This window comes from Bos mutus, chromosome 22 (assembly GCF_027580195.1).
Source record: "Bos mutus isolate GX-2022 chromosome 22, NWIPB_WYAK_1.1, whole genome shotgun sequence".
NCBI classification, from domain to species: Eukaryota; Metazoa; Chordata; class Mammalia; order Artiodactyla; family Bovidae; genus Bos; species Bos mutus.
In genome coordinates this window covers 15,179,096-15,206,233 of record NC_091638.1, presented here as the reverse complement: position 1 = coordinate 15,206,233, position 27,138 = coordinate 15,179,096, and the positions used below count along the sequence as shown (strand labels likewise).

General features: G+C 49.7%; 1 protein-coding gene across 1 annotated transcript in view; it reads right to left on the bottom strand.

Annotated features, from left to right (window-relative positions):
• Positions 1–26,867, bottom strand: part of GASK1A (golgi associated kinase 1A) — a 57,544-nt gene extending 30,677 nt beyond the window's left edge. The window contains exon 1 of the mRNA XM_070360582.1: positions 26,535–26,867. Within this exon, the coding sequence (XP_070216683.1) occupies positions 26,535–26,537 (3 nt within the window). The 5' untranslated portion in view covers positions 26,538–26,867. The remainder of the gene's footprint in view (positions 1–26,534) is intronic.
• Between the last annotated feature and the right edge of the window lie 271 nt (positions 26,868–27,138).

Here is a 27,138-nt window from a genome sequence, read left to right as displayed (position 1 = left end):
GCAAAGGCGACAGGCAGGGCTCACTGGACCCTCCAGGCACACAGCGCCCCTCTCCCAGGGGATCCCTGGGCCGTGGAGGCTGGAAGCATTTGTTCCACTGTGGGCAGAACCCCAGGCTGCCTAGCTCCTAAGCCACCACCCTGCCAGGGCCCTGGCTCAGCTCCTTTGCAAGCTGTGATTTTCCTCCACATCAGCAACTTCAAGATAAGAAAGGACTTCTGCCCCTGTAATTTCTGGCCCGGCCAGTCTCCAGGAGGGGGAAAACCCAAAGGAATGATAACTAACATTTATTCAGTGTTCACTATGAGCCTGGGACTATTTGGAGAACTTGACTTCTATTAACTCATTTAATCTGTATGCCAGTCTTATGAGGTAGGTATGAGGATTACTATCCCATTTTACAGTGAGGAAAACAAGGCACAGAGAATTGAGGGGACCCAGCGCTCACAGACAGCAGCACCATGAGGTGAACCCAAACTGACTGGCTCCAGAGCCAGTGACCTAGTAGCCGGCTCACCCTGGAAGGGAGCTGCCATCCACAGCCCCTGCCCCAGCCCTGATTCCAGAGGACCGCACAGGGCCCCAGGGGCAGGCCCTGCTCTCAAAGGCTTAGCTCTTTGGGACTGGTCAGCTCAAGTGTAAAACGAGGCCTGAGTGAGGTCAATGCTAGGTGGCAGCCTTTTTGCACTGGTTAAATTGAGGGAAAATAAACTGCTATATTTATTTTTCTTTCAAAATGAAAATAACTTTGTTGTGTCTCATGTGCTACTTTAATAAACAGAAGAATATCAGTTAGAAAATGCCAGCATTTGACCCACTCCAATCTGGGCGTATTTGAGAGGTAATATCAGAAGCAGGTTTCTAATAATCTGTTATCCTCAGATTAGGTCTAGGGCTTGATCTCAGAGCCACACAGGTGGTTCCCCTGCTCCTTCCAAAAGAAGATGGTGCCAGAGTGCCTTTTAGCTCAAGCATTCTGAAGACTGTAGCCAGAAATTGAACATATCTGACTTGAGAAGTGAATAAACAACAGCCACTTACCAAGCATAGACCACATACCAGGCACACTCAGAATCTCACAAAGTATGTACTAACAGGATGAATTTGAAACTACAGAAATTAAGATTTACAGACTTCCTGACTTCAGACTATACTACAAAGCTACAGTAATCAAAACCGTATGATACCAGCACAAAAACAGAAATACAGATCTATGGAACCGGATAAAAATCCCAGAAATAAACCCACACATCTGTGGTCAATTAATCTATGACAAAGGAGGCAAGAATATGTAATGGAGAAAAGACAGTTTCTTCAATAAGTGGTGCTGGGAAAATGGGACAGTTACATGTAAAAGGATGAAATTAGAACATTCTCTAACACCATACACAAAAATGAACTCAAAATCGATTAAAGACCTAAACGTAAGACCAGACACTATAAAACTCTTAGAGGAAAACACAGACCAGACACTCTTTGACACAAATTGTAGCAATATCTTTTTTGAGTCCATCTCCTAGACTAATGGAAACAAAAACAAAAATAAAGAAATGGGACCTAATTAAGCTTAAAAGCTTTGCATAGCAAAGGAAACCATAAATAAAATGAAAAGATAACCTACAGAATGGGAGAAAAAAATTCACATATGACACAACTGATAAGGGATTAATCTTCAAAATATACAAAGATCTCCTACAGCTCAATATCAAAAAAAAAAAAAAAAATGAGCACAACATCTAAACAGACATTTCTCCAAAGAAGTCATGTGCTGTGCTAAGCCGCTTCAGTTGTGTCCGACTCTAAGTGATGCTATGGACTGTAGCCTTCCAGGCTCCTGTGTCCATGGAATCCTCCAGGCAAGAATACTGGAGTGGGTTGCTGTGCTCTCCTCCAGGAAAGAAGATATACAGATGGCTAAAAATTACATGAAAAGATGCTCAACACTGCTTATTAGTATTAGAGAAATGCAAATCAAAACTGTAATGAGGTTCACCTCACACTGATCAGAATGGCCAGTTACCTACAGCTGCCTGCCTGGAAACCAACACGATATTAGAGCACCGTGAAGCAGAGGATGCAGGGAGAGCCAGGTGCTGTCGGGCTCTTCTGAGACCCTCAGGGCGCCAGTGTTGGGCGTCAAGGCACCTAGGGCACGAGGCAGGCAACCTCCTCCAAAGGCACTGTGTAGGGCTGAGGTATGGAAAAGTGCTGCTCCCTAGACAAAATCTGCTGCATCACAACCTTAGCCTTTTACTCTGACCACCCCTATAGGCCAGGCACTGGGCCAGGAAACAGGGATGTGAACGTGAGGAAGGCTTGGCTCTGTCCTTAAGCAACTCACTGTCTCACTGTGCAAATAATACAATTATTTGCCCTGAACGAGTTTTGGCCACCCCAAATTCTTCCACAGAACTGGCCTTGCCTAAGTCTGGGGCATCTATCTCCCTAAGCTTGAAGGGGTGCATCAGAGTACGGAAAGCCAATGAGCAGCTGGCTGTCACTCCCCAAGGACTCCACCACATCACTCATCTCACACTTGTTTAGTGCTTTTCTCTACATGGCGAGAAGAATGCTGTTTCCAGACATTCTCACAACCCTGGAAAGGAAGGAGGAATTCTCACCATGCCCATTTTACAGATGAAGAAATTGAGGTTCAGAAAGACTTAGTCATTTGCACCAGATGGCACACCAACTCATAAAAGAGTTGGGATTCCAACCCTTTCGGAATCCCAAGCGCTTTCCCAGCACACAGGAGCCAGGCCTGGGAATATGGGAACACAGGACGGAAGGATCAGCTAAGGCCCTCAGTGCTTATCCAAAAGCATTCCTGATGCTCCCAGATGACATGGGGAAGCCAGTTCCAGGAAAAGGCTTTAGAAGACCAGAGGAATTTCTGGATCTGTCTCTTCATTATATGAGCTGGGAATCTGATCCCAGGTGAGACACAGGAGATGATGGGCTTCCTTCTCCCTCAGTGCTGCTGCTACTGCTGCTAAGTCACTTCAGTCGTGTCCGACTCTGTGCGACCCCATAGACAGCAGCCCACCAGGCTCCCCCGTCCCTTGGATTCTCCATTCAATAACACTGGAGTGGGTTGCCATTTCCTTCTCCAATGCATGAAAGTGAAAAGTGAAAGTGAAGTCGCTCAGTCGTATCCGACCCTCAGCAACCCCGTGCACTGCAGCCTTCCAGGTTCCTCCATCCATGGGATTTTCCAGGCAAGAGTACTGGAGTGGGGTGCCATTGCCTTCTCCACTCCCTCGGTGACTATTAGCAAAGAAAGGCAGAGTCCTGAAGGACTGGAGGAGCTGGACTCTCTTGGTCCAAACACCGGCTCCACCACTAATGAGTGTGTTACATAAAGTCAGTTTCCTCACCTGAAAAATGGGTATGACAATGGTATTGACCCCAAAGAGCTGTGGTGAATTTTAATAAAGTGCTAAAAACACGGCATTGCATGTATTTTGATAGCAATTACTCAGCACTATTATTAACCCCAGGATTATTAAATCCCCGCAGCACTTTGCGTCTCCAGCACCTTCTTTAGGTTACTATCCTTTACCTCACTTGCTCCGTCTGTGCACAGCGGTAATGGTTGGGTCATAGCACTCTGAAGACTGGTAACTCACAGCTGGTTGAGAGGAAGGAGCGTGACGAGGTCTCGGGAACTGATGCCTCCTTGGAGCCACCACTTGCTTAAGTGGCCAAAGAGCAGTCTCCGGCTCCAGTTCTGCGGGCCCAGTGTGACTTCTGCACATCGGCCGTGGAGCCCTGGAGACAGTTAAACACTACTGGAGAGATGCTTGCCATGAGGAGAGGAGGGCTCAGCCATAAAATGTCTTGAAGACTAGTCCTCGGGAGGCCTACAACAAAGCTGCCCTTGGAATCAGGCTTCTCAGCTAAAGAATCTGCTTGTAATTCAAGAGACACGGGTTTGACTCTGGGTCAGGAAGATCCCCTGGAGGAGGGCATGGCAACCCACTCCAGTATTCTTGCCTGGGAAATCCCATGGACAGAGGAGCCTCGTGGGCTACAGCTCCATGGGGTCATAAAAGAGTCATACATGCCTTAGCAACTAAACAACAATAAACCCTTGGCCTCTGAAATAGAAAAATTCAATCTTTAATTTTGCCTTTAGCAAGTTTATCAGATGGGCAGTCTGTGGGTTGAATAAAAAATAAAGGGACCTTGCCATGGTGGGTGGAATGGGGGTGTCATGGGACATTTCCCGATGACCACGGGGCAGAGAGTCCATCCCAGCAGGTGGCCTGGGGCTCAAGAGGATGAGGGAGGAGCTGGGCAGCCAAGCCTGCAGCAGGGATGGAACCGTCTTGGAGGCACAGAGGCCTTCCCTCCAGGAAGCTCCCTGACGTCGTCTGTAGCCAACATGATGGAGCACCTCCTGTGCTGGGTCCATGCCAGCTGTTGACCATGACAGCTCGTTTACTCCCAGCAACCTCCTTGTAGGGAAGGCATCACTGTTCATGCCAGGCATCGAGGAAACTGAGCCCCAGGGAGTTCGGGTCACGTCCTCACAGCTTCATAGCTAAGTGGCAGAGGTGGGATTCAAACCTGGGTCCAGCTGACCACATCAGTGTATGAACCAGACTTCTGTCCCTGCTACTATAGAAGCCTCAGAGAACAAGAGTTGTTTCCATCTTCACAACCATTCTCCAAGCAAGAAAGTAAACCTGGAAAGTTGGCCTCTTCCTGCCCAAGAGAGAATAAAAAGCCTCTGCTTTCAAAAGCCAAGGCTTTCAGAGGTAGGTTAAGCTGGGCTTTCTGTCTGATGTTGGGTAACTGAGGTGGGGGCTGGCTTGGAGTCAAACAATTCAATTTAGAAAAGTAAAGCTGTTGTTCATCTAAACCTGGTGGATGAAACACCAATTCCTCTCCACCCTTCTGAAACCTCACAAAAAACAACAGTAAAAAGCTCTTATCTTCAAGGGACAAACTGATAAGGATAAAGAGAACTGGACAGGAGGCACTGATTAGGTAAAATTCAGGAAGTTAGAAAACAGGTGAGTGAGTGGCAAAGGCCTTACCCAAGTAGCCAAGGAAGTGGCTGAAAGCAGGACTCCTACTGTGGTGAACTCAATTGCTTGCAATTCCCTCCCCGCCCAGACACAGACACTCATTTGCATTTGGATGGCTGCAGACATTAAAAGCCGGAGAAGGCGAGGGCACCCCACTCCAGTACTCTTGCCTGGAAAATCCCATGGATGGAGGAGCCTGGTGGGCTGCAGTCCATGGGGTCACTCAGAGTCCGACAGGACTGAGCGACTTCACTTCCACTTTTCACCTTCATGCACTGGAGAAGGAAATGGCAACCCACTCCAGTATTCCTGCCTGGAGAATCCCAGGGACAGGAGAGCCTGGTGGGCTGCCGTCTACGGGGTCGCACAGAGTCCAGCACGACTGAAGTGACTTAGCAGCAGCAGCAGCAGACATTAAAAGCGGAAGCTTCCACAGCAAGGGTTACTTGAGGCTCTCTAAGCCCAATAGGTACATCCTGACAGCCTAACCTCAGATGCTCTGTCGCTCACGGGCCCCTCCCCCAGGCCCCATGACTAGCAGGTGTGTGGTACCCAGGAGTACACAGCCTGGAAATACAGGGCAAACTCAGGTTGAGTGGAGCCAATTTTGATCGCTAGGAGACTGAATCCAGTGCATAAATTCAAGCGATCCTGAATTCAGTTGTGCAGCATCTTGGTAGGTCTATAAGATCCTGCATCAGCTGCACTTAGCAGCACTTGGGCTTCCCTAGTGGCTCAAACGGTAGAGTCTGCCTGCAATGCAGGAGACCTGGGCTGAATCCTTGGGTCGGAAAGATCCCCTGGAGAAGGAAATGGCAACCCACTCCAGTACTCTGGCTTGGAGAAGTCCCTGGACAGAGGAGCCTGGTGGTAACAGTCCATGGGCTTGCAAAGAATCGGACACAACTGAGCAACTTTCACTTCACTAGCAGCAGCCAGCTTAATCAGTAATGGATCCTCATAACATTCCTCCCTGCTTTGCTTCGTGTTCACTGAGACGGCACTCGTCCCCAGTGAAACAGCAGCACAAAAGCCTTCTGCCTCAGGCTCAGCTACTGGGAAACCAGGAGAAGACAAACCAAGACACATCCTTGTGAAATTTCAGAACACTGGGGGAAATACCCTACAAGTTCCCAGAGCAAAAGGAAAAAAACCAAAACAGGTTTTCTACAAGTAATCAAAAGTAATCAACAAATCCGAATGGCTCTGGTCTCAGTACTGCAGTATTGGAACACAATTGAGCAAATCCTTCAAAATCTGACAGAAAATTGTTTCTGGCTTAGAAATTTATATTATGGTTTAGAATTTTATACCCAGTCATACTCATTGGAAAAGATCCTGATGCTGGGAACAGTTGAAAGCCAAAGGAGAAGAGGGTGGCAGAGGATAAGATGTTTGGATAGCATCACCAACTTAGTGGACAGGAACTTGGGCAAACTCCCGGAGATCGTGAGGGACAGGAAGGCCTCGAGTGCTGCAGTCCATGGGGTTGCAAAGAGTCTGACACAACTGAGCGACTGAACAACAACAACCACACAGTCACATTATCCATCAATTGTGAGGGTGAAATAAAAGCAGTTTTAGACATGCAGTGTTCCTTAATGGTTTACTCCTCAGCAACTGTTCACTTGGATCAACGTGGCTGTCAACACAGACAAAGTCACGCATAAAAACCGAAGTGCAATGGGGGTCTGACTGACGAGGGAGTTAGATTCTGATGGAGCAAATTAGGCAAAAATGAAGTCTACATCAACATTTCCTTTGAAAATTCCTTAAGAAAGAAATTTACACACATCCATTTTTCTCCACCCTTAGAACAGAGGCTGAGTCTTTAGTCTCCAGCAAATAAAACCAAAAAGTTGGGAAATTCCCATAGCACACTCAGCCTCTGAGACCATTGGTCTTGAGAATCACCTGGACCATCTCACAAGGGATTCTAGGAGAAGACAGTCTGAGCACAGACCCACCTAGCTCCATTCGCATTTGGAAGAACTAGCGATAATTAACCTGCAGAAGGCAATGGCACCCCACTGCAGTACTCTTGCCTGGAAAACCCCATGGACGGAGGAGCCTGGTGGGCTGCAGTCCATGGGGGTCGCTAAGAGTCGGACACGACTGAGTGACTTCACTTTCACTTTTCACTTTCATGCATTGGAGAAGGAAATGACAATCCACTGCAGTGTTCTTGCCTGGAGAATCCCATGGACAGAGGAGCCTGGTGGGCTGTAGTCCATGGGGTCGCACAGAGTTGCACATGACTGAAGTGACTTAGCAGCAGCAGCAGCAGCAGCGATAATTAACCAGATTTCTAATCAGCAGAGTTTCCACCTTGTGTGTGTGTCCATGCACTCAGGCGTGTCTGACTCTGTGCGACCTCATGGACTGCAGCCCGCCAGGCTCCTCTGTCCATGGGGTTCTCCAGGCAAGAACACTGCTAGTGGGTTGCCATTTCCTCCTCCAGGGGATCTTCCTGACCTAGGGATTGAACCTGCGTCTCTTACATCTCCTGCATTGGCATTTGGGTTCTTTACCACTAGCGCCACCTGGGAAGCCCAGTTTCTGGTAATCAGAAGAATCCAAAAAGGAGAGGAGGGTGTGATGTGTGACCTTGAAAAAGGTCAGGGAGCTGCCTCAAGGGCAGCTGGGGGCCTTGAGGGGACATAGCCTCAGGTGGGAGAAGGGTGTCTGAGGAGAGGAGGCAGCCTGCAGGACAAGACAAGGAAGTGAGCTGACAGTCTAGCTGACGGGAGGCCTCCCTAGCCCGCAGATTCCGTCTCCAAAGCAAGCATGGCTGCCCTCTCACTGGTCACGTAAATTTTAAAGAGTAACATCGCCCCAGACGCCCCCAGTGCCAGCCCTCTCGTTACAACCCCAGGGCCCCACCTGTCCCCACCTTTACGGTTACCTATGTCACCTCCCTAACTCCTCACTGAAACTCCTGGCAAAATCAGGTGTTTCTGGAAGTCAGGAGCCATGGCCCCCGACCCCACATTGAATCCCAGCTCTCCTCTTTGGAAGGGATTAAGTCAACTGGTGCCTCCCCCATCTGCAGCTTCGTGTTCATGAACAAAGAAGCAAACACCGCAGCCCCTTCCGCACACTTGCTAACAGCTGTGTGAGCTGCTCAGCACAGACTCCTGTTTCCTAACATCCGTCTCCTCTTCCTCGGCTCTGACTGGCCAAGCCCTTTTCAGGCTGGATGTGACCACATGCTGTTTGCATTGAGCGCCACCCAAAATGGTCCCTTATTCTGGACCACAGATCACCAGGTTCCACCAAGAGAAGCAGCCAGAAGGGCTACGTGCCTCTCTGCATCCTGACGTGGAACTTCAGACGGTGCCTGCGCCAGGCAGGCAGGCTTTCTGGGCGAGCCCCCAGTGCCAGAGCCCTGTTAGAGTTCTGCTGCGGCAAAGATGTGGTGCTGGGTGTTCCCAACACTGGGGCACCTGGGAAGTGTATCTGATGGACATACCGGGCGAGGGGCAGGGGTGGGGAATGGGGAATGGGAAGAGGAGCCAAGGAGAGGGCGTTCCTAGGCAGGGAAGTGTGGATCAACTCCATCTCTCTCACGGGACAGGCGTCCGCTGGGTCTCTCACCAATGTATGATGGCACCTCGGGGTCTGAAAGAATGTGATTTCCCCCGTGTGCAAGGAGGCATAAATTTTAGTTAGGGAGCTATGTCCAGGGCAAGACTTTAAAAGGCAAAACTAGCAAGGAGGAGGAATTAGTCTTCGACGGACTTATGCCCCCATTCTACCTCCGATACATCTAAAATGAGATTGTCTGTAACCTCAGCCATTTGTTGGATGGTTATACAGTTCATCTCTTGGAACCAGCACTCTCAAATAAGGAATGTAGGAAGGATAGTGCTTCAGTTCAGTTCAGTTCAGTTGCTCAGTCGTGTCCGACTCTTTGCGACCCCATGAATCACAGCACGCCAGGCCTCCCTGTCCATCACCAACTCCCGGAGTTCACTCAGACCCACGTCCATCGAGTCAGTGATGCCATCCAGCCATCTCATCCTCTGTCGTCCCCTTCTCCTCCTGCACCCAATCCCTCCCAGCATCAGAGTCTTTTCCAATGAATCAACTCTTTGCATGAGGCGGCCAAAGTACTGGAGTTTCAGCTTTAGCATCATTCCTTCCAAAGAACACCCAGGGCTGATCTCCTTCAGAATGGACTGGTTGGATCTCCTTGCAGTCCAAGGGACTCTCAAGAGTCTTCTCCAACACCACAGTTCAAAAGCATTAATTCTTTGGCGCTCAGCTTTCTTCACAGTCCAACTCTCACATCCATACATGACCACAGGAAAAACCATAGCCTTGACTACATGAACCTTTGTTGGCCAAGTAATGTCTCTGCTTTTGAATATGCTGTCTAGGTTGGTCATAACTTTCCTTCCAAGGAGCAAGCGTCTTTTAATTTCATGGCTGCAGTCACCATCTACAGTGATTTTGGAGCCCCAAAAATAAAGTCTGACACTGTTTCCACTGTTTCCCCATCTATTTCCCATGAAGTGATGGGACCAGATGCCATGATCTTCGTTTTCTGAATGTTGAGTTTTAAGCCAACCTTTTCACTCTCCTCTTTCACCTTCATCAAGAGGCTTTTTAGTTCCTCTTCACTTTCTGCCTTAAGGGTGGTGTCATCTGCATATCTGAGGTTATTGATATTTCTCCGGGCAATCTTGATTCCAGCTTGTGCTTCTTCCAGCCCAGCGTTTCTCTTGATGTACTCTGCATAGTGTTTACAAAGTATTAATTCTTGCTTGCATTCCGCTCTCTCCCCGTCCCTCCCGCTCCCCACTGCAAGACCCTGAACTGTACTCTTATTCCTCTATCTGAGAATGATACAGAAGAATGTTACCAAAAAATGTCACAAAAGGATGCAAAAAGTTAAACCTTCCAACTTCTGACACGTGAAACAGAATGGAAATACAGGAACTTGTAGATGAGGCTACTGTCTCTGGGCCCAGAGCAAGGCAGCAGCTCACCAGGCTCACCCACCACCAGCCCCTGGGTGACACACAGCTTCAGAGCCAGGCTGCAAGGATGTTGATCCCAGCTCCACTGCATCCTGGCTGTGTGAACTCAGGCCTCCACTTCCACATCTGTCCCATGGCTATGAATGGCACCCCTCTCAGAGGGTGGACCATTCATTACGGCATTGGGCAGATATTCCTGAGCCAAGCCCTGCTCCAGGCAGGAGTGAAACATGAAGAGCAATGGTGACGTTCTGGTGGGAAAAGAAAGTGACTTATTTAAAAAAATAACATCACTCCTAAGTACTCCTAAGTACTGTGAGAGTTGTATGAGCTATTGTGGGAAAACATGCAAAATAGAAGCTGAAATATAATTACGTTTACTCATAACTGATCATGGGGCTTCTCAGGTGGCCCTGGTGGTAAAGAACCTGCCTGCTAATGCAGGAGACATAAGAGACGTGGTTTCGATCCCTGGGTCGGGAAGATCCCCTGGACAAGGGCATGGCAATTCACTCCAGCATTCTTGCCTGGAGAATCCCACGGATCCTGACAGGCTTCTCTGTCCATGGGGTCGCAAAGAGTCAGACACGACTGGAGCACTGGCACACACGCATAACTGATGATGCTTTCCAGCGGGACCCACGGGGTTACCTCCACGGCAGGGTTCTTAGCACCTGCGTTGAGAACACATGCCTGCCTGACCTGCTCCCAAGGGGCTAAACGACATGTCCTTTATCCCTCCCTCCCTGCTGCTGGTTGCTCTGCTCCAATCTCTACGTTGATTGTATGTTGGGGCTTTTCCAGCCCCACCGGCCGCCCCAGGAGCCTTCTCCACACCCATGACTGAATTACCATTTTGTTCCAGCTCACAAGAGCACTAGTGTGGAAACACCGCAGACCAGATGGAATTTTCGAGACCCTATCATTTGTCGGAAATTTTCTCTGGCTGCCTTGGTATTAACGGCCATACAGTTTTGCTCTCAGGCCTGGCAGTGGGAATTGAGGCTGAAAAAACGAAAGCAAGTTTCTCCCTGGGCCATTCTGTTCCAGCCTTCCAGAGATTTCTGCTCTCTGGCTGCTCAGAGGCCAGGGACACGGCCCCAGAGAAGAGAGGGAGAGGGGGGCAGGCCTGTGTCCTACATACACACTTCCCCCCAATTCCAACCAAGCTCGTGGCAACAGGGGGCCTGAGCCAACTAGGGCCACTGAGGGGAAAATCAACCTGACTCTGCCTTAAATCCATCCCAGTCACAGCAGGTCGTATGGACTTCTCCAGAATCAGGCCTGAAGGAGAGTTCGTAAACCGGGATCCTTGGGCTGAATCTGGCCTGCAGATGTGTTTAGTTTGGCCTAAGAGGTTTTAAATAAATTTGAGCCAATGTTTAAAAAACCAGGATATTTCCTATAAAAATCTAGATTTCCAGCCTCCTACGAAAAGGGAGAAGTTTGAGCCACAACCTGGGCCCACGTTCTCATACGGCTGGAGCGGAGGATGGCTCCCTCTCTCAGTGACACGCTCTCTGCCGTCCACCGCAGGCTCCACCATGCCCTGACGTGTCTCCCACGAGAAGGAAAACAGTTGCCTTTGGAGTCTCACTTGCTTTGCTGTTTTTCCAAGAATACAAACACCTTCCTGAGTACAACCAGAGAAAACAAAACATAGATGGGCACTGTCTTCGTTACGCCCAGCCCACTTCTTTCACTTAAGCCACCAGCTGGGCGCCATCGGCACTTCCGTTTATACTTCCTGGGCCAGATCGGCACTGTCCAATGTGAGAGCCATGAACCACCGGTGGCTATTTACATTTAAACTCATTCAAATTTAACATTTCCATTCCTGGGTTGCACTCACCCCATTTCAAGTACTCAGCAGTCGCCTGGGAGTGGTGGCCACCGAGGTGGACGGCGCAGAGTAGGACATGTCCATCTTCTCAGAAAGTCCTATTGGACTCGGCTCTGGGGACACTTGCTGAGTTCTATGCCTGGGCCGCCCTGGGCGCTCTGGGGAGCTGCCGCCTTGCAGAGCTTCACTACCGAAACAGGGAGAAAGCCATCACCTGGGACAAGAGATGAGGGGAAGCACCCCTCAGTGTCACGGGGACCCTCTCAGAGCTAGAGAAGAGGAGCAGGTCTGTTTTCATGATAAAAGAGAACGCTCTGCTAGCCCTCATGTTTCTAGTCCTAGGCAGTCTCCTCAGAAGCTTCCAGAAAGGGGGACTCCTTCAGCCCCTCATGGAGATGCTGCTCTGATGTCTGCTGCAAGCTCTGGAGGTGTCCCAAGCAAAGCACAGAGTCAAGATGGGCCTCCAAGCTGGCGCTCCCTGGCAGGACTTCTCCCCCCAGCACTGGCCTTCCCCACCCCCAGCCCCAGCTCCGACACAGCCTGCCGCCTGTATGTCCTGTTCCCATCGCCTCACAGCCATCTTCACCCTCTCCCGGAATCCATTCTCGCCCATGTCCAGGGCTCTCACCCTCCCCACCCCACCTGAGTCTAAACAAGACACTCCTGGGACCCACACCCTCGGGTGACACGCTACACAAGAAACTCATTTCCAAGAATATTTACTTATAACAGAAAATTTCCACAGATGCTACCAAAATAAAACAGCTACGTACCAAGTGTGAGAATTTTCAGGTTGATCGAATGGAAAGAGACTCAGATTTGTGGTTGTAGTTGTTGCTCAGTTGCTAAGTCATGTCTGACTCTTTGCAACCCCATGGACTGCAGCACGCCAGGCTTCCCTGTCCTTCAGTATCTCCCAGAGTTTGCTCAAACTTAAAGTCCATTGTAGGACCCACCTTAAAGTCCTTCATACATTTGAACTGTATGTCTTGGCAATTAGAGCATTGCTGATCTCTAAGTTACTCTATTTGCTGCTACTGCTAAGTCGCTTCAGTCGTGTTCAACTCTGTGCGACCCCATAGACGACAGCCCACCAGGCTCCCCCGTCCCTGGGATTCTCCAGGCAAGAACACTGAAGTGGGGTGCCATTGCCTTCTCTGAAGTTACTCTATTTACTACTCTCTAAACTGGATCCAATGAGACCAGCCTTAACACTTGAAGGATTGAAGATTCAACACGATAATGGATAAGAGAGCTACAAAGCCCAAGACAAACATTTGCTGTTATCAGTTCTAAGGCAAATGATCTCACAGCCAGCACAGAGCCCAGCACTCACTAGAAGTTGCTGAAGTTATTTTTTAATGACCTTGGAGTAGAAGCTGAGGAAAGACATTTTTTAGACAAAGGGGCTTCTTGGCATATTTGAAGATCAGATCACACAGACAACCATCTATACAGAAGCAGAGTTTCCAAATCCTTTTAGCACCAAAGATTAGTGCTACTTAAGCCATGTGGTGAAGCCATGGCTTTCTCAGGATGCTTTTCTTTAACGTACAAATAAAAAGCAGAGAGTTACAAAGGCAATCAATTATACGAAATATAGTCATCAAAATATTCCCAAAAACAAATCTGTGATATAATAATACATGTGCTTCTTCATTAACGCATTAAATGATGAGATCTATCAACTCATCTAATAACAAATGCAGTTTCAAAGTAGTGAAGAGTGAAGACTATATTTCAGAGAATCTGCTTCCAACTCATGATGTAAAATCTCTGTGATTCCTCTTGGTGACTAAGTCACAGGTCTTGTTAATGCTACGGTGGTTAGCGCCTACATTCATTCTTGAAGAAATGCTGAATTTCAGTTAGAGACCAGTGAAAATAAAGACGGAACTTTTCATTATCCGAGTTTAGAGCTCTTTTGAATTCTAGGCATGGACACGTCAAGACTCCTTGAACTGGTACCACTGGATTCTGCCTTTCTCCAGTTCACCATCACAGGGAGAGACCCACGTGGCTGATACAAAGGCAGGCCCTTTATAGTACCTGTTCCCTGGTGGGAACTAGGGAACAGGGATACCCCCCAACACCCGCTCCCTGGATGCACTGAAGGCTCCTGCTAACAGTCCTAGTGGCCCAGGCCTTCAAGCATCTCCAGCCCTATCTGTTGTCCAGGGACAAGGTAATACTCACAGCTCCCACTAACTGAGCACTTACTCTGTGCTGATGACTATTGTATGAGGTGATGTATGCTCATGATAGCATTAACACACAATCCCACAAGGAGATGGTGTTCTCTTAGGGGAAACTGAGGCTGAGAGGTTAAAGGATCACTGACTTGCCCCAGGTGGTAAGCAGGCTTTGAATTCAGTTGTTCCAGTTAGAACTCCCCTCTGAACCCTTCATGCTTTCGTACCAGGCACTGGTACAGGCCCTGTGACAATGACAGTCTAAGCCCAGGGGATGGATGAGTGTGAACAAGGAATGCGTGAGTGTGAGCAGGAGCCTTTCCTGACACCCAGAGAAGCGACGGAACAGGGTGGCATTGCCCGGACGTCCCTACCCCCTCCCCAAAGGGAAATGAGGGGATTTTAACTAGAGTTTCAGGAGACTGTTCTGAAAGGAAGGAATACAATAACATCTTTGTAGCTGCAGGAAGATCTCTGGGGCAGCAGGGACCGTGGGGAGAGCAGGGGGCGGGGGTGAGACAGAGCTGGACGAGCTGGCTTGTGCGGGGCCTGCAGACTGTGGCCGGGTGTGCTGCCCAGGAGGCCACCACTGCCGGCGGCCAGCCCCCGAGCCGGGATCCGGGTCCCCCCGCAGGTACACACTGAGCTTCTGTGTGAACAGACAACAGAGCCGCTCTGTCCTGGAGAAAGAGGCCTGTGTGTCCCGCCCACCCTCCTCCCTGCACGGGGATGGACATCCGAATGGCCCATTCACGGGCCATCCCAGCCTCCCGCCCTCAAACGGGCTGCAGCCTCCACCTCCATGGGGCCCAGACATCCCGGGAAGTGCGACGCACGGCGCTCAGCCCACCTCGGACAGCGCGAGTCCATCACTCCCTCCCACCCACCTCCTTTCCACCTGGCTGGAAACCCATCATCACGTGGCCCCCAGGGCTGAGGTCCCTCCATTTTCTTTGGAGGAAAGCATGAAGGGGGTTGTGAGTCCTGTAACTTTTGAAATTTTGACCCTCTAGGGTTACAGGTTTGACTGCAGGTGGGTCTTCCTTTTCCACTTTAGATAAGAGGCCCCAAGCATCTAAAGGTTCTCAAGCTGTGTTTTAAACCATGGCCAGAACAAAGAAGGAAGGCATGGCCTCTGCCTTTAGTCTACAGTCCAGGCGGGAACATGACCACAGACAACGTTCCCCACTAAGTAACTAGCTGGGCTGTATTAACAGATGTTCCTGCGGGAGGTGTAAGTCGCCGGCATGTGTACATGAAGGAACCTTGGCATGGAGGAGTGCACGCGTATGCATCCTCTCCTTTCAGGACACATGGAGACTGAGACAGAAGAGACGGAGTGTCTTGAGAATTCTGCTAGTACACTGGAAGGCCCCTAAAAGCACTGCTACAAAACCAGTCTGGACAGAAGCAAGGCAGCTGCTGGACAAGCCAAGCTTGTTCTGCTGATAAAGTTCCCCCGGCAGGAGCACCGGGCAGACGTGGGACACGGGAAGCGCAGAGAGGCGGCGGCGTCAGCCCTCGGCTGCCAGGCCAGGGGGAAGCGTCACCGCTCTGCCGCAGGGCAGCACGCTGCTGAAACCCAGCTTGGAGCCCCGTGCCCAGCACAGCCCGGCCCCGTGTCCCCCGGCTGGCATGCTCAGACTTGGAGGGGCATCTGTGGGCTCCTGCGGGTCCGCAGGGGTGAAAGAGCCTCCCTGGGGCCGTCCCTTTTGTCTTTGAACCCCACTCTCCTCATGTGGCATCCATAAACCTCCTTAACGGCTCTTAACGCTGATCTTTTTTTCTCTCCTTTTGTCCTAACCTCTTAGCTGTCTTTGGCCAGTTCTTTGACTGATGGCATTTCTGGAAAAATCCCTCCATTGGCTCCTGAACATGGAACCATGAACCTGCTGCCCAAGCCAAGATGGAAGGATGTGATTTTTCCACATGGTTCTGGAAGAGGTTGTTTGCTCACTGCAAGCAAACGCCCTTGAAAGCCAAACAAAAACTGCCCGCAAGTAAACAGCATGGGACTCAGCCCCTTCCTGCGGCCACTTAGCAGAAACCCAAGCCCGAGCCCGAGCCCGTGGCAGGCGGGGCAGCTGGGCCAAGAGCGATGGAGTAGCCACCGCCCTGCCCACCCCCCAGCAGGACCTGGGGGCCACAAGGAAGGGGACCCCGGTGGCTGTACTAGCCAAGAGGGTGCCAGGGCGTTGCAGGCAAGGTGGCTGGCGTGGCATGAGTAACACTGTACTCGTTTTTATTGAAATTATCTCTCCTAGTTTTATGATTATAACGGCAAAACCAATTCAGAGGATTAAGGGAGAAATGTCAAACACTTCACCGTTACTCTAAGAATATACCATAGTGATCTATTTTATAGAACTGAAACCATTAGAATCATTTTTAAGTAAGTTACTTCTATATCATGTTGCTCCTAAGGGCGGCAAGTTATAGGACCCAGTGTTCTTTTGTCTTAATGTGCCTGTTCACTTGGCTGCAGAGCCATGTGGGACCTAGTTCCCTGACCAGGACTTAAACCCAGGCCCCTTGCATTGGGAGCTCGGAGTCTTAGCCCCGGACCACCAGGGAAGTCCCAGGACCCCATTGTTGTCAATCAGTCGCTAAGTCGTGTCCAGCTCTTTTTGTGACCCCGTGGACTGCAGTACACCAGGCTTCCCTGTCCTCCACTCTCTCTCAGAGTATGCTCAAATTCACGTCCGTAGAGTCAGTGATGCTACCTCATCATCTCATCCTCTGCCGCCCCCCTCTCCTCTCCTTTTGCCTTCAATCTTTCCCAGCATCAGGGTCTTTTCCAATGAGTCAGCTCTTCATATCAGGTGGCCAAAAGACCCCATAAGATAAGGGGTCTTATCTTTATGACGAAGAAAGAGGAGCAAGGCACAGAAGCCTCTGTACGCAGATGCCCAAGCAAGAAACGGAAGTCACTCTTTACTTGCCCTCAGGTTGCCAAGGGCTGGAGGTTCTCCTGCCCAAATATCCCCCACACTTGCTCCCTCCAGCCACGCCTCCCTCTGGTCCACCAGGGTCAGGGGTCACGACTGTTCCCAGACACTGCCCCTCCACCCGCCCCCTGCAGCCTCCCCTCCCTGGGAAAGTGCTCTCTAAAATGCAAATACAATCCCACCTCTCCAAGCTCAAAAGCCTTCCTGTTGCCCCCTCTCTTCTCAGGATGATAGCACAAATCCCACCTCTGGCTGGGGGGACCACTCGTGCCCCCTTTCCAGGCTCTGCCTCCAGCCCCATTTCCAGAAGGTTCCCCCCAACATCCTCCCGGCCAGCTTGGACAGCTCACTTTTGCCTTTCAGTTCAGTTCAGTCGCTCAGTCATGTCCGACTCTTTGCAACCCCATGAATCGCAGCACGCCAGGCCTCCCTGTCCATCTCCAACTCCCGGAGTTCACTCAAACTCACGTCCTTCGAGTCAGTGATGCCATCCAGCCATCTCATCCTCTGTCGTCCCCTTCTCCTCTTGCCCCAAATCCCTCCCAGCATCAGGGTCTTTTCCAATGAGTCAACTCTTCGCAAGAGGTGGCCAAAGTATTGGAGTTTCAGCTTTAGCTCAGTCCTTCCAGTGAACACCCAGGACTGATCTCCTTTAGAATGGACTGGTTGGATCTCCCTGCAGTCCAAGGGACTCTCACTTTTGCCTTTAGGGCTTTGCGTATGCTGTTCCTTCTGCTAGACTGCTTTTTCCTTTTCTTGTTGTTATATTAACTTTTTAACTATTTTTAAAATTATTTTTTCAGTAAAATTAAAACTTCTGTATCCAGTTCTATGAGTCTTAGTGTGTGGATAGGACCACCACCCACCACAATCAGGACACAACAGTTCCATCACTGCAAAATCCTCCCTCGAGAATCCCACAGCCACGGGGAGTGACAGTCAGGCCCTGGCCCTGGAGACCCGAGTTCTTTCAGAACCACTCAAGGCCTGGAGGCCAGCGGAGGCCCCTGCTGCTTCCCCATCCTCCGCATCCTCCCCTCCTGGCCTCTCACTCCGACCTGCCTTCACCCCACAGTTCACCAGCTGCCACCTTACAGCCCCTTCTGGTGCCTCCCAGCAAGCACTTGTGGAGCCCCCAGGCCACTTCCAAGGCTATGCGCACATGGTGTGTGGGGCGTACAGGGAGGCAGCCTGGGGGTCACCCACAGACCTGGCTCCATCCTCACCTTGGGCCAGGCGGCCCATCAGACACGAGCCCGTGTAGGAGGCACATCCAGACGACACAGGGATTGCACCCCGAGCGCCCCAGGTGGAAACACTTTAGCAGTCATATCAGAAAACGAAACCAAGCAAAGACAGCCCCGGTGGCTCAGGCACCCAGGCCTCAAGGAAACGGAATGCACTCTGCTTCGACATCAGCACCTTGGGAGGGAGGGAGGGCTAGCCCCCCAGGCCTCTTCTAGGGGACCGTCAGCATCTTTGGGGAGGAACTGGGGCACATTTCTCCCCCTCCCCCTGACACTAAGAAGGATGTCATGTCTCATGAGGCCTACCCCACCTCTACGCTATCCCTTCCAACCCACTGCTTTTGGACCAACTCCTGCTTGGTCTGGTTGGGGCCAGAGGATTGTTTAAAGCCTCTGTTTCCCGGGCCAGCCCTGCAGAGCCTGGCTTCTGTATGTAGCAGAAGCTGCTCTGTGAGCTGTGTGCCCACAGGAGAGGGTATCGAATTCCCCGCAGGCTCCAAGGGCTGGACGTCCTGATTCCCAGTTCTGATTCCAAAACTGGTTTAACTGCTTCTCCAGCTGAGCCTGAGAACCTGAAGGCTTCACCCAGACCTCCTGCAGGGTCATCTGCCAGGGCGCCCGGACCTCAGACCTCGGGGGCTGCAGCTGAATGGGGCTGCCTGCTCACCCAGCCAACACCCAGCAAGGAGGCCCAGGGCACACAGACAGGGCAGGCATCTCCCAGGGACTGGGTATTGGTGAGAAGAGAGATCTAAAAGGAGCAAGAAAACTGTCGCAGGTCAGACTCTGTCTCCACTTGTCCCATACTTAGAGTCCCGAGAGCACCTCCTATCCAATAGTTGGCATTAGATAAAATACATCAATGACTTCCTTACTGTTTTAGGCCCTGACAAAAAGAAAATCTATTTCTGTGGGCTCCTTATACCCATTCTTATAGCACCTTTGGGGTACCACGGGGTTTCACCTCTGAGAGTCCTTTGGTCCTCATAGCAGCCCCTAGGTATAAGCCCATTTTATAGATGAGGGAGGTTCAAAGCATCGGAGTACTTACTCAAAGCCACACAGTAGCCTACTCTGGCACAAACCTCATTCTGATTTCAAACCACGTGCCTCCCACCCCCACCCCCACCCCCACCCCGCCACTCCAAGCTGCACCAGAGGCCCCAAGGATATGACGAACGAGGAGACCTGGAGACCTGGAGAAGGTCACACCCCTTCTCCAGCCTTAGCCCCTTCACCTACAGATTCCCTTCCAGGTCTTAACCTCTAGGGACAGGAGCTCTTGGTTCTTCCAAGGAGAACTGAGCCATGTGTGGGCTCCCCTGGGATGCCCTTCTCCCCATGGCTGCCTGATGATATGCTCATAGTAGAGGAAAGACAGACAAGAGGAAAGTCCTCCCACACCCACACTCCAGGTCCTCAAGGGCGGCTGCAGTAAAATCCTTGATGAAGAGTCTGAATCAATTTGATCTTGTGCGACTGCTTGATTCCCATTTCCATGGATGATCAGAAGCGAGCCCCAGGCCATCGAAAACAACCCCAAAGTGGAAATGACCTGAAGTCCGCAAGCAAGGAGATGATTATCAGAACTATGGTATTGAGAATTCCCTGGCGGTCTAGTGGTTAAGAACCTACCTTGCAATGCAGAGGGCACAGGTTGTATCCCTGGTCGAGGAACTATGATCCCACGTGTCACAGAGCAATTTGGCCCATGTGCTGTGCTTAGTCCCTCAGTCATGTCCGACTCTTTGCGCCCCATGGCCTGTAACCCACCAGGCTCCTCTGTCCATGGGGATTCTTCAGGCAAGAATACTGGAGTGGGTGGCCGTGCCCTCCTCCAGGGGATCTTCCAGACCTAGGGATTGAACCCAGGTTTCCTGCATTGCAGGCAGATTCTTTACCATCTGAGCCACCAGGGAAGCCCAAGAATACTGGAGTGGGTAGCGTATCCCTTCTCCAGGGGAACTTCCTGACACAGGGATCGAACTCAAGTCTCCCTCACTGCAGGTGGATTCTTTAACGTCTGAGCCCATACACCGCAACTACTGAGCTCATGCACCCTGGAGCCCACTCACTGCAACAAAAGATCCCACATGTTGCAACTAAGACTTGACACAGCCAAATAAAGAAATAAATATTACAAAAATAATAACCACGGCACTGAGCATTGAAAGTAGGGTGATGAAGACCTTTTTAGAGATGTACACATCGCAAAAACACATTTTTTGGATAGAAACTGGGGTAAGACAGATTGCAGAACTGCATGTTCTGTATACAAGTCTTAAAATAATACTCAAAAAGAATAGAGGATACACCAAAATGAGAACCATAGTTACCTGTAGAAGTTGGCGGTGACTGTTATACAGAATGTATTGTATTTCACATATGTTGTTATCATATATATTTTTTATCCCCAAGGATCAAAAAGAAAAAAAAATTTTAAGTTTGCAGTAATTACCTCCTATCAATATTTTTCATCCAAGCTCAAAGTCTTCAGCATACATCAAGTCTGCCACCATCACTGTAAGGAAAGTGCCAAGGTGGCGAGTATCACACTCTTAGCTTTAGAAATAGACACACAGAGCCCTGGCTGAGACTCATAGCCCCTTCATGATGATCAAAAACGCCCTCACAGGCCCCACAGTTCAGTGTTCACTTCTGAAAAAAGGACATTCAAGGATTCCAGACATTTAGTTTATATTTCTAACACAGCCTTCCTATTTTATGTACCTTGGGGAATCAGTAATAGGATAGTGCTCAAAAATTACTGAATATACAAACAAGTTGGGGAAATTCACATTTCAGCTTTAATGAATTAAAAGAAGTTTCTCTGTGGGAGGATCCTCCAAGAGGGGCATATAACATATATCGTTTTCTAGCTGAAGTTCACTGAAGCCTTCTGTTTTAGGACTGTCTCTAGGAGTAGCACTTCCCTGGTGGCTCAGGTGGTAAAGAATCTGCCTGTAATGCGGGAAACCCAGGTTCAATTCCTGGGTCAGGAAGATCCCCTGGAGGAAGGCATGGCCACTCACTCCAGTGTTCTTGCCTGGAGAATCCCATGGACAGAGAAGCCTGGAGGGCTATAGTCCATGGGGTCCCAAAAGAGTCGGACACGACTGAAGCGAGTTAGCATGTACGAGCAGCAGTTCTACAGATGCAGGAACATCTAGGTAAGCGAAGTTCCTCTTCCCTTCAGTCCTCCAGCCCTGTGGTTCTCAGTTGTGGGTGCACAGTGGGACCATCCAGGGAGGCTTCATTTTATTTTATTTTATTTTTTTCAGGTTATCTGCCTCCAAAAATTTTTTTTTTTTTATTATTTTATTTAATTTTTAAACTTTACATATTTGTATTAGTTTTGCCAAGTATCAAAATGAATCCACCACGGGTATACATGTGTTCCCCATCCTGAACCCTCCTCCCTCCTCCCTCCCCATACCATCCCTCTGGGTCGTCCCAGTGCACTAGCCCCAAGCGTCCAGTATCGTGCATCGAACCTGGACTGGCATCTCGTTTCATACATGATATTTTACAAGTTTCAATGCCATTCTCCCAAATCTTCCCACCCTCTCCCTCTCCCACAGAGTCCATAAGACTGTTCTATACATCACTGTCTCTTTTGCTGTCTCGTTCACAGGGTTATTGTTACTATCTTTCTAAATTCCATATATATGCGTTAGTATACTGTATTGGTGTTTTTCCTTCTGGCTTACTTCACTCTGTATAATAGGCTCCAGTTTCATCCACCTCATTAGAACTGATTCAAATGTATTCTTTTTAATGGCTGAGTAATACTCCATTGTGTATATGTACCACAGCTTTCTTATCCATTCATCTGCTGATGGGCATCTAGGTTGCTTCCATGTCCTGGCTATTATAAACAGTGCTGTGATGAACATTGGGGTACACGTGTCTCTTTCCCTTCTGGTTTCCTCAGTGTGTATGCCTAGCAGTGGGATTGCTGGATCATAAGGCAGTTCTATTTCCAGTTTTTTAAGGAATCTCCACACTGTTCTCCATAATGGCTGTACTAGTTTGCATTCCCACCAACAGTGTAAGAGGGTTCCCTTTTCTCCACACCCTCTCCAGCATTTATTATTTGTAGACTTTTGTATCGCAGCCATTCTGACTGGTGTGAAATGGTACCTCATAGTGGTTTTGATTTGCATTTCTCTGATAATGAGTGATGTTGAGCATCTTTTCATGTGTTTGTTATCCATCTGTATGTCTTCTTTGGAGAAATGTCTATTTAGTTCTTTGGCCCATTTTTTGATTGGGTCATTTATTTTTCTGGAGTTGAGCTGTAGGAGTTGCTTGTATATTTTTGAGATTAGTTGTTTGTCAGTTGCTTCATTTGCTATTATTTTCTCCCATTCTGAAGGCTGTCTTTTCACCTTGCTAATAGTTTCCTTTGATGTGCAGAAGCTTTTAAGGTTAATTAGGTCCCATTTGTTTATTTTTGCTTTTCTTTCCAATATTCTGGGAGGTGGATCATAGAGGATCCTGCTGTGATGTATGTCAGAGAGTGTTTTGCCTATGTTCTTCTCTAGGAGTTTTATAGTTTCTGGTCTTACGTTTAGATCTTTAATCCATTTTGAGTTTATTTTTGTGTATGGTGTTAGAAAGTATTCTAGTTTCATTCTTTTACAAGTGGTTGACCAGATTTCCCAGCACCACTTGTTAAAGAGATTGTCTTTAATCCATTGTATATTCTTGCCTCCTTTGTCAAAGATAAGGTGTCCATATGTGCGTGGACTCTTCCAGAAAATTGCAGAGGAAGGTAAACTTCCAAACTCATTCTATGAGGCCACCATCACCCTAATACCAAAACCTGACAAAGATCCCACAAAAAAAGAAAACTACAGGCCAATATCACTAATGAACATAGATGCAAAAATCCTTAACAAAATTCTAGCAATCAGAATCCAACAACACATTAAAAAGATCATACACCATGACCAAGTGGGCTTATCCCAGGGATGCAAGGATTCTTCAATATCCGCAAATCAATCAATGTAATACACCACATTAACAAATTGAAAAATAAAAACCATATGATTATCTCAATAGATGCAGAGAAAGCCTTTGACAAAATTCAACACCCATTTATGATAAAAACTCTTCAGAAAGCAGGAATAGAAGGAACATACCTCAACATAATAAAAGCTATATATGACAAACCCACAGCAAACATTATCCTCAATGGTGAAAAATTGAAAGCATTTCCTCTAAAGTCAGGAACAAGACAGGGGTGCCCACTTTCACCATTACTATTCAACATAGTTTTGGAAGTTTTGGCCACAGCAATCAGAGCAGAAAAAGAAATAAAGGGAATCCAAATTGGAAAAAAAGAAGTAAAACTCTCACTATTTGCAGATGACATGATCCTCTACATAGAAAACCCTAAAGACTCCACCAGAAAATTACTAGAACTAATCAATGACTATAGTAAAGTTGCAGGATATAAAATCAACACACAGAAATCCCTTGCATTCCTATACACTAATAATGAGAAAACAGAAAGAGAAATTAAGGAAACAATTCCATTCACCATTGCAACGGAAAGAATAAAATACTTAGGAATATATCTACCTAAAGAAACTAAAGACCTATATATAGAAAACTATAAAACACTGGTGAAAGAAATCAAAGAGGACACTAATAGATGGAGAAATATACCATGTTCATGGATTGGAAGAATCAATATAGTGAAAATGAGTATACTACCCAAAGCAATTTATAGATTCAATGCAATCCCTATCAAGCTACCAACAGTATTCTTCACAGAGCTAGAACAAATAATTTCACAATTTGTATGGAAATACAAAATACCTCGAATAGCCAAAGCGATCCTGAGAAAGAAGAATGGAACTGGAGGAATCAACCTACCTGACTTCAGGCTCTACTACAAAGCCACAGTTATCAAGACAGTATGGTACTGGCACAAAGACAGAAATATAGATCAATGGAACAAAATAGAAAGCCCAGAGATAAATCCATGCACATATAGGAGGCTTCATTTTAAAACATCCTTTGGTCTGCGCCCCACCTTGGATTTGGTCTTGTAGGGTTAGGGCTGAGTCAGGAGTACATGAAGGTCAGGGCTGAGAACCACGTCTCCCCCACACCTTTAAGCCACCCATGCTAACAGGAGGTCCACACCAGGGCTGGGGTCCAGCCTCAGAATTATTCAGGCATCAACCATTTTGGAAGCTAAATGGCACCTCAAAGGGCATCCAGTTCAATCTCTCACTTTACAGAGGAGGAAACTGAAGCCCCCAAAGGACTCAAGCCCTGCCCCCTCCTTTACTGACTCCTGCCAATGCCAGGTTGCTCTCAAGGCCCCCCCAGGCCTCTGGACCACAGGACCCTTCAGTTGGAGGGAGAAGCAAAGGAAACCTTCAGATTTCCAAGGCCATTCTGTTACCACAGGCTGACCATTAGGCTCCTCTCTGGCAAGTGGACCCCAATACAGACAAATCCCAATTCAAGTTCTGGTCCCAACATGCCCCAGAACTGAGGGTGAGAAACCAGGAGCCCGCTGGCTCACAGGAACAGGAAGCCTACCCTGGCTGTGGAGCAATCATACCATCGGGGTGCCCAGAGGCTGCCGGAGCAGAAGCCAAGTATCTTCTCCCTCCTCACAGCCTCCACCGCAGGAAGCCCCAGAGGCTCTGCCATGGACAGAAGACTGCTGTCCACAGCAGTACCAGCCCTGAGTGGGTGGCCTTGGCCCCTGCTCTCTTCTGTAAACACTCTGGCCCCTGAACATGGAATTCTGTGGTAAAAAAAAAAAGAAATCTCCACACTTTTCACATCCTGTACCTCTGATCACTCACTCCCCTTTTCCAACCTTAAGACACCATTATTAATTTCTCTTTTAGAGTTTTGAGGGGGAGTGGAAATCTCTGAGGATTGGGGAGAAGGTGTTATGCAAGGTAAAGTGAAATACACAGACACACTCACACACCGCCTCCCAGGCCTGTTCCCTGAGCTCCCAGCTCATGGTGACCAGCCCTCTACCCTTGGTCCTGTCACTGCCAGGACACTGGGGCCCACGGGGAGCTATTCTCCCAGAGACCATCCATCCTGAAGAGGAGTTTCTAAGGGCCTTCTAACTCCAGGCCCCAGCTAAGCTCCTTGAGAAGTATCTCCACTGAGCTCCAAACTGCCCTCTGTGAGTATACCGTGGGAAAGCTGTGCGTGGAAGCAGACAGGAGAGCCCCTCCGGGTTCCCTCGGAGTTCAAACTCATCCTCGTAGCTGACACCCCCAGGGAAGGACAGCGAACTGAAGGAGGGGTAGGGTGGGGCTGCAGGTGGCTTCTGTGTGTGTGTTCAGTCTCTTTAGTCGTGTCCCACTCTTTGCGACCTCATGGACTGTAGCCTGCCAGGTTCCTCTGTCCATGGGATTTCCCAGGCAAGAATACTGGAGAGGGTTACTATGCCTTCCTCCAGGGGATCTTCCCAAGCCAAGGATCGAACCCACGTCTCCTTCATCTCTTGCATTGCAGGCAGATTCTTTATCGCTGAGCCACCGAAGAGAACCTGCAGGTAGCTTCTAACGTGGAAGCAGAGCTGAGCAGCCAGTGCTGAGGGAAGCCCCTTTTCTGGGGCTGCACCTGTGCTTTAGCTAAGCTGCCTGAATCATATTCTTTAGGGTCTTGTTAATGTCTGTGAGCTTTATCAATGGAAGGGCTGCTGTTCATGAGGTCCTTGACTTCATGAATGATGCCCTCCAGGGCACCCACATCTGTTCTATGGTCCTGGGAGGTGGAGCTGGGTGGGGCTCTAGGAGACAAGCATCAGAACTCTACCAGGGCCAATTTAATCGTATGATAGTAAGTGCAAGGCACTACTTCTTAAAACATGACTCACACAGTAAGAAGCTAACAGAAAATTCACATGCATCTTTCAGAGGAGTAAAGTGATTTCAAAGGCGTCTCACCCCTCAGAGGCTGCCTCGGGTGCCCCAGGGAATCCTCTCCCCGCGCTGCCCTGGGGACTGGATGGAGAGAGCGCGCCTCTGCCAGAAGCTTACGGTGCAGCCAGGATGTGCAGGTCCAAAAGGAAAGCCGCCCGATCACCGTCTTCCCCGCCAAGGGAAGCAGAAAAGCCGATCGCCCCTTCCTAAGTCCCCGCCCTCCTGCAACTTTCAGGGAACAATTCAGGCCCCAGGAAGCCGCGCCGGCTCCGTGAGCCAGGAGAGGGTGCAATGCCCGCGGCCACCTGTCTGGGTGCCCACCTTCCCACCCGCCCGGCCGCGCGTCCACGCCCGCGATTCCTACCATGTCCCCCGCGGTGGCTGGAGCGGCTCCGGGGCGCACTCAGCCCGCTCGTCAGCTCATCCCACCGGCCCGGCCCGCCCCTGGCCCCGTGGATCTCGGGGCTGCTCTGGACGCGGGTTCGGGACCGAGGGGCCACAGCTCGCTAGCGGCCAACTCTGGGGCGGGCGTGCGCGGCGGGATGCTCTGCGGTTAGGCTTGGTACAGGAGGTCTGGGCCAATGCACACGCGGGATCTGCGATTCTGCGGGACCCTTCCTGCAGCCTCGAGCCCTCCCGGATCGGCTACGGACGTCCGCAGAGTTTGCGAAGTCCGTGCCTCGCTGTCCGGCCCAGCCTCCCCACTTCCCCGAAAGCGCGGGAGGCGGGGCGCCTTTCACAATAAAAGCCCTGCCTGGGGCTCGGGCCGCCGCTGCCGCCTGGAGCGGGAGCCCAGGTGCTAGAAAGGACCCGGCCGCGGCCGGCCGCCGGTGATGGGAGAGGGGCGAGGGGCCCTGCGCCAGGCCAGGCTCAGGGCATCGCCTCGATCTCGCCTCCAAGGGGTGCGGTGCCCAGTGAGCCCAAGGCAACCTGGTGGGGGGCTGGGGGGGTTCCTGCGCAGGGTCGCC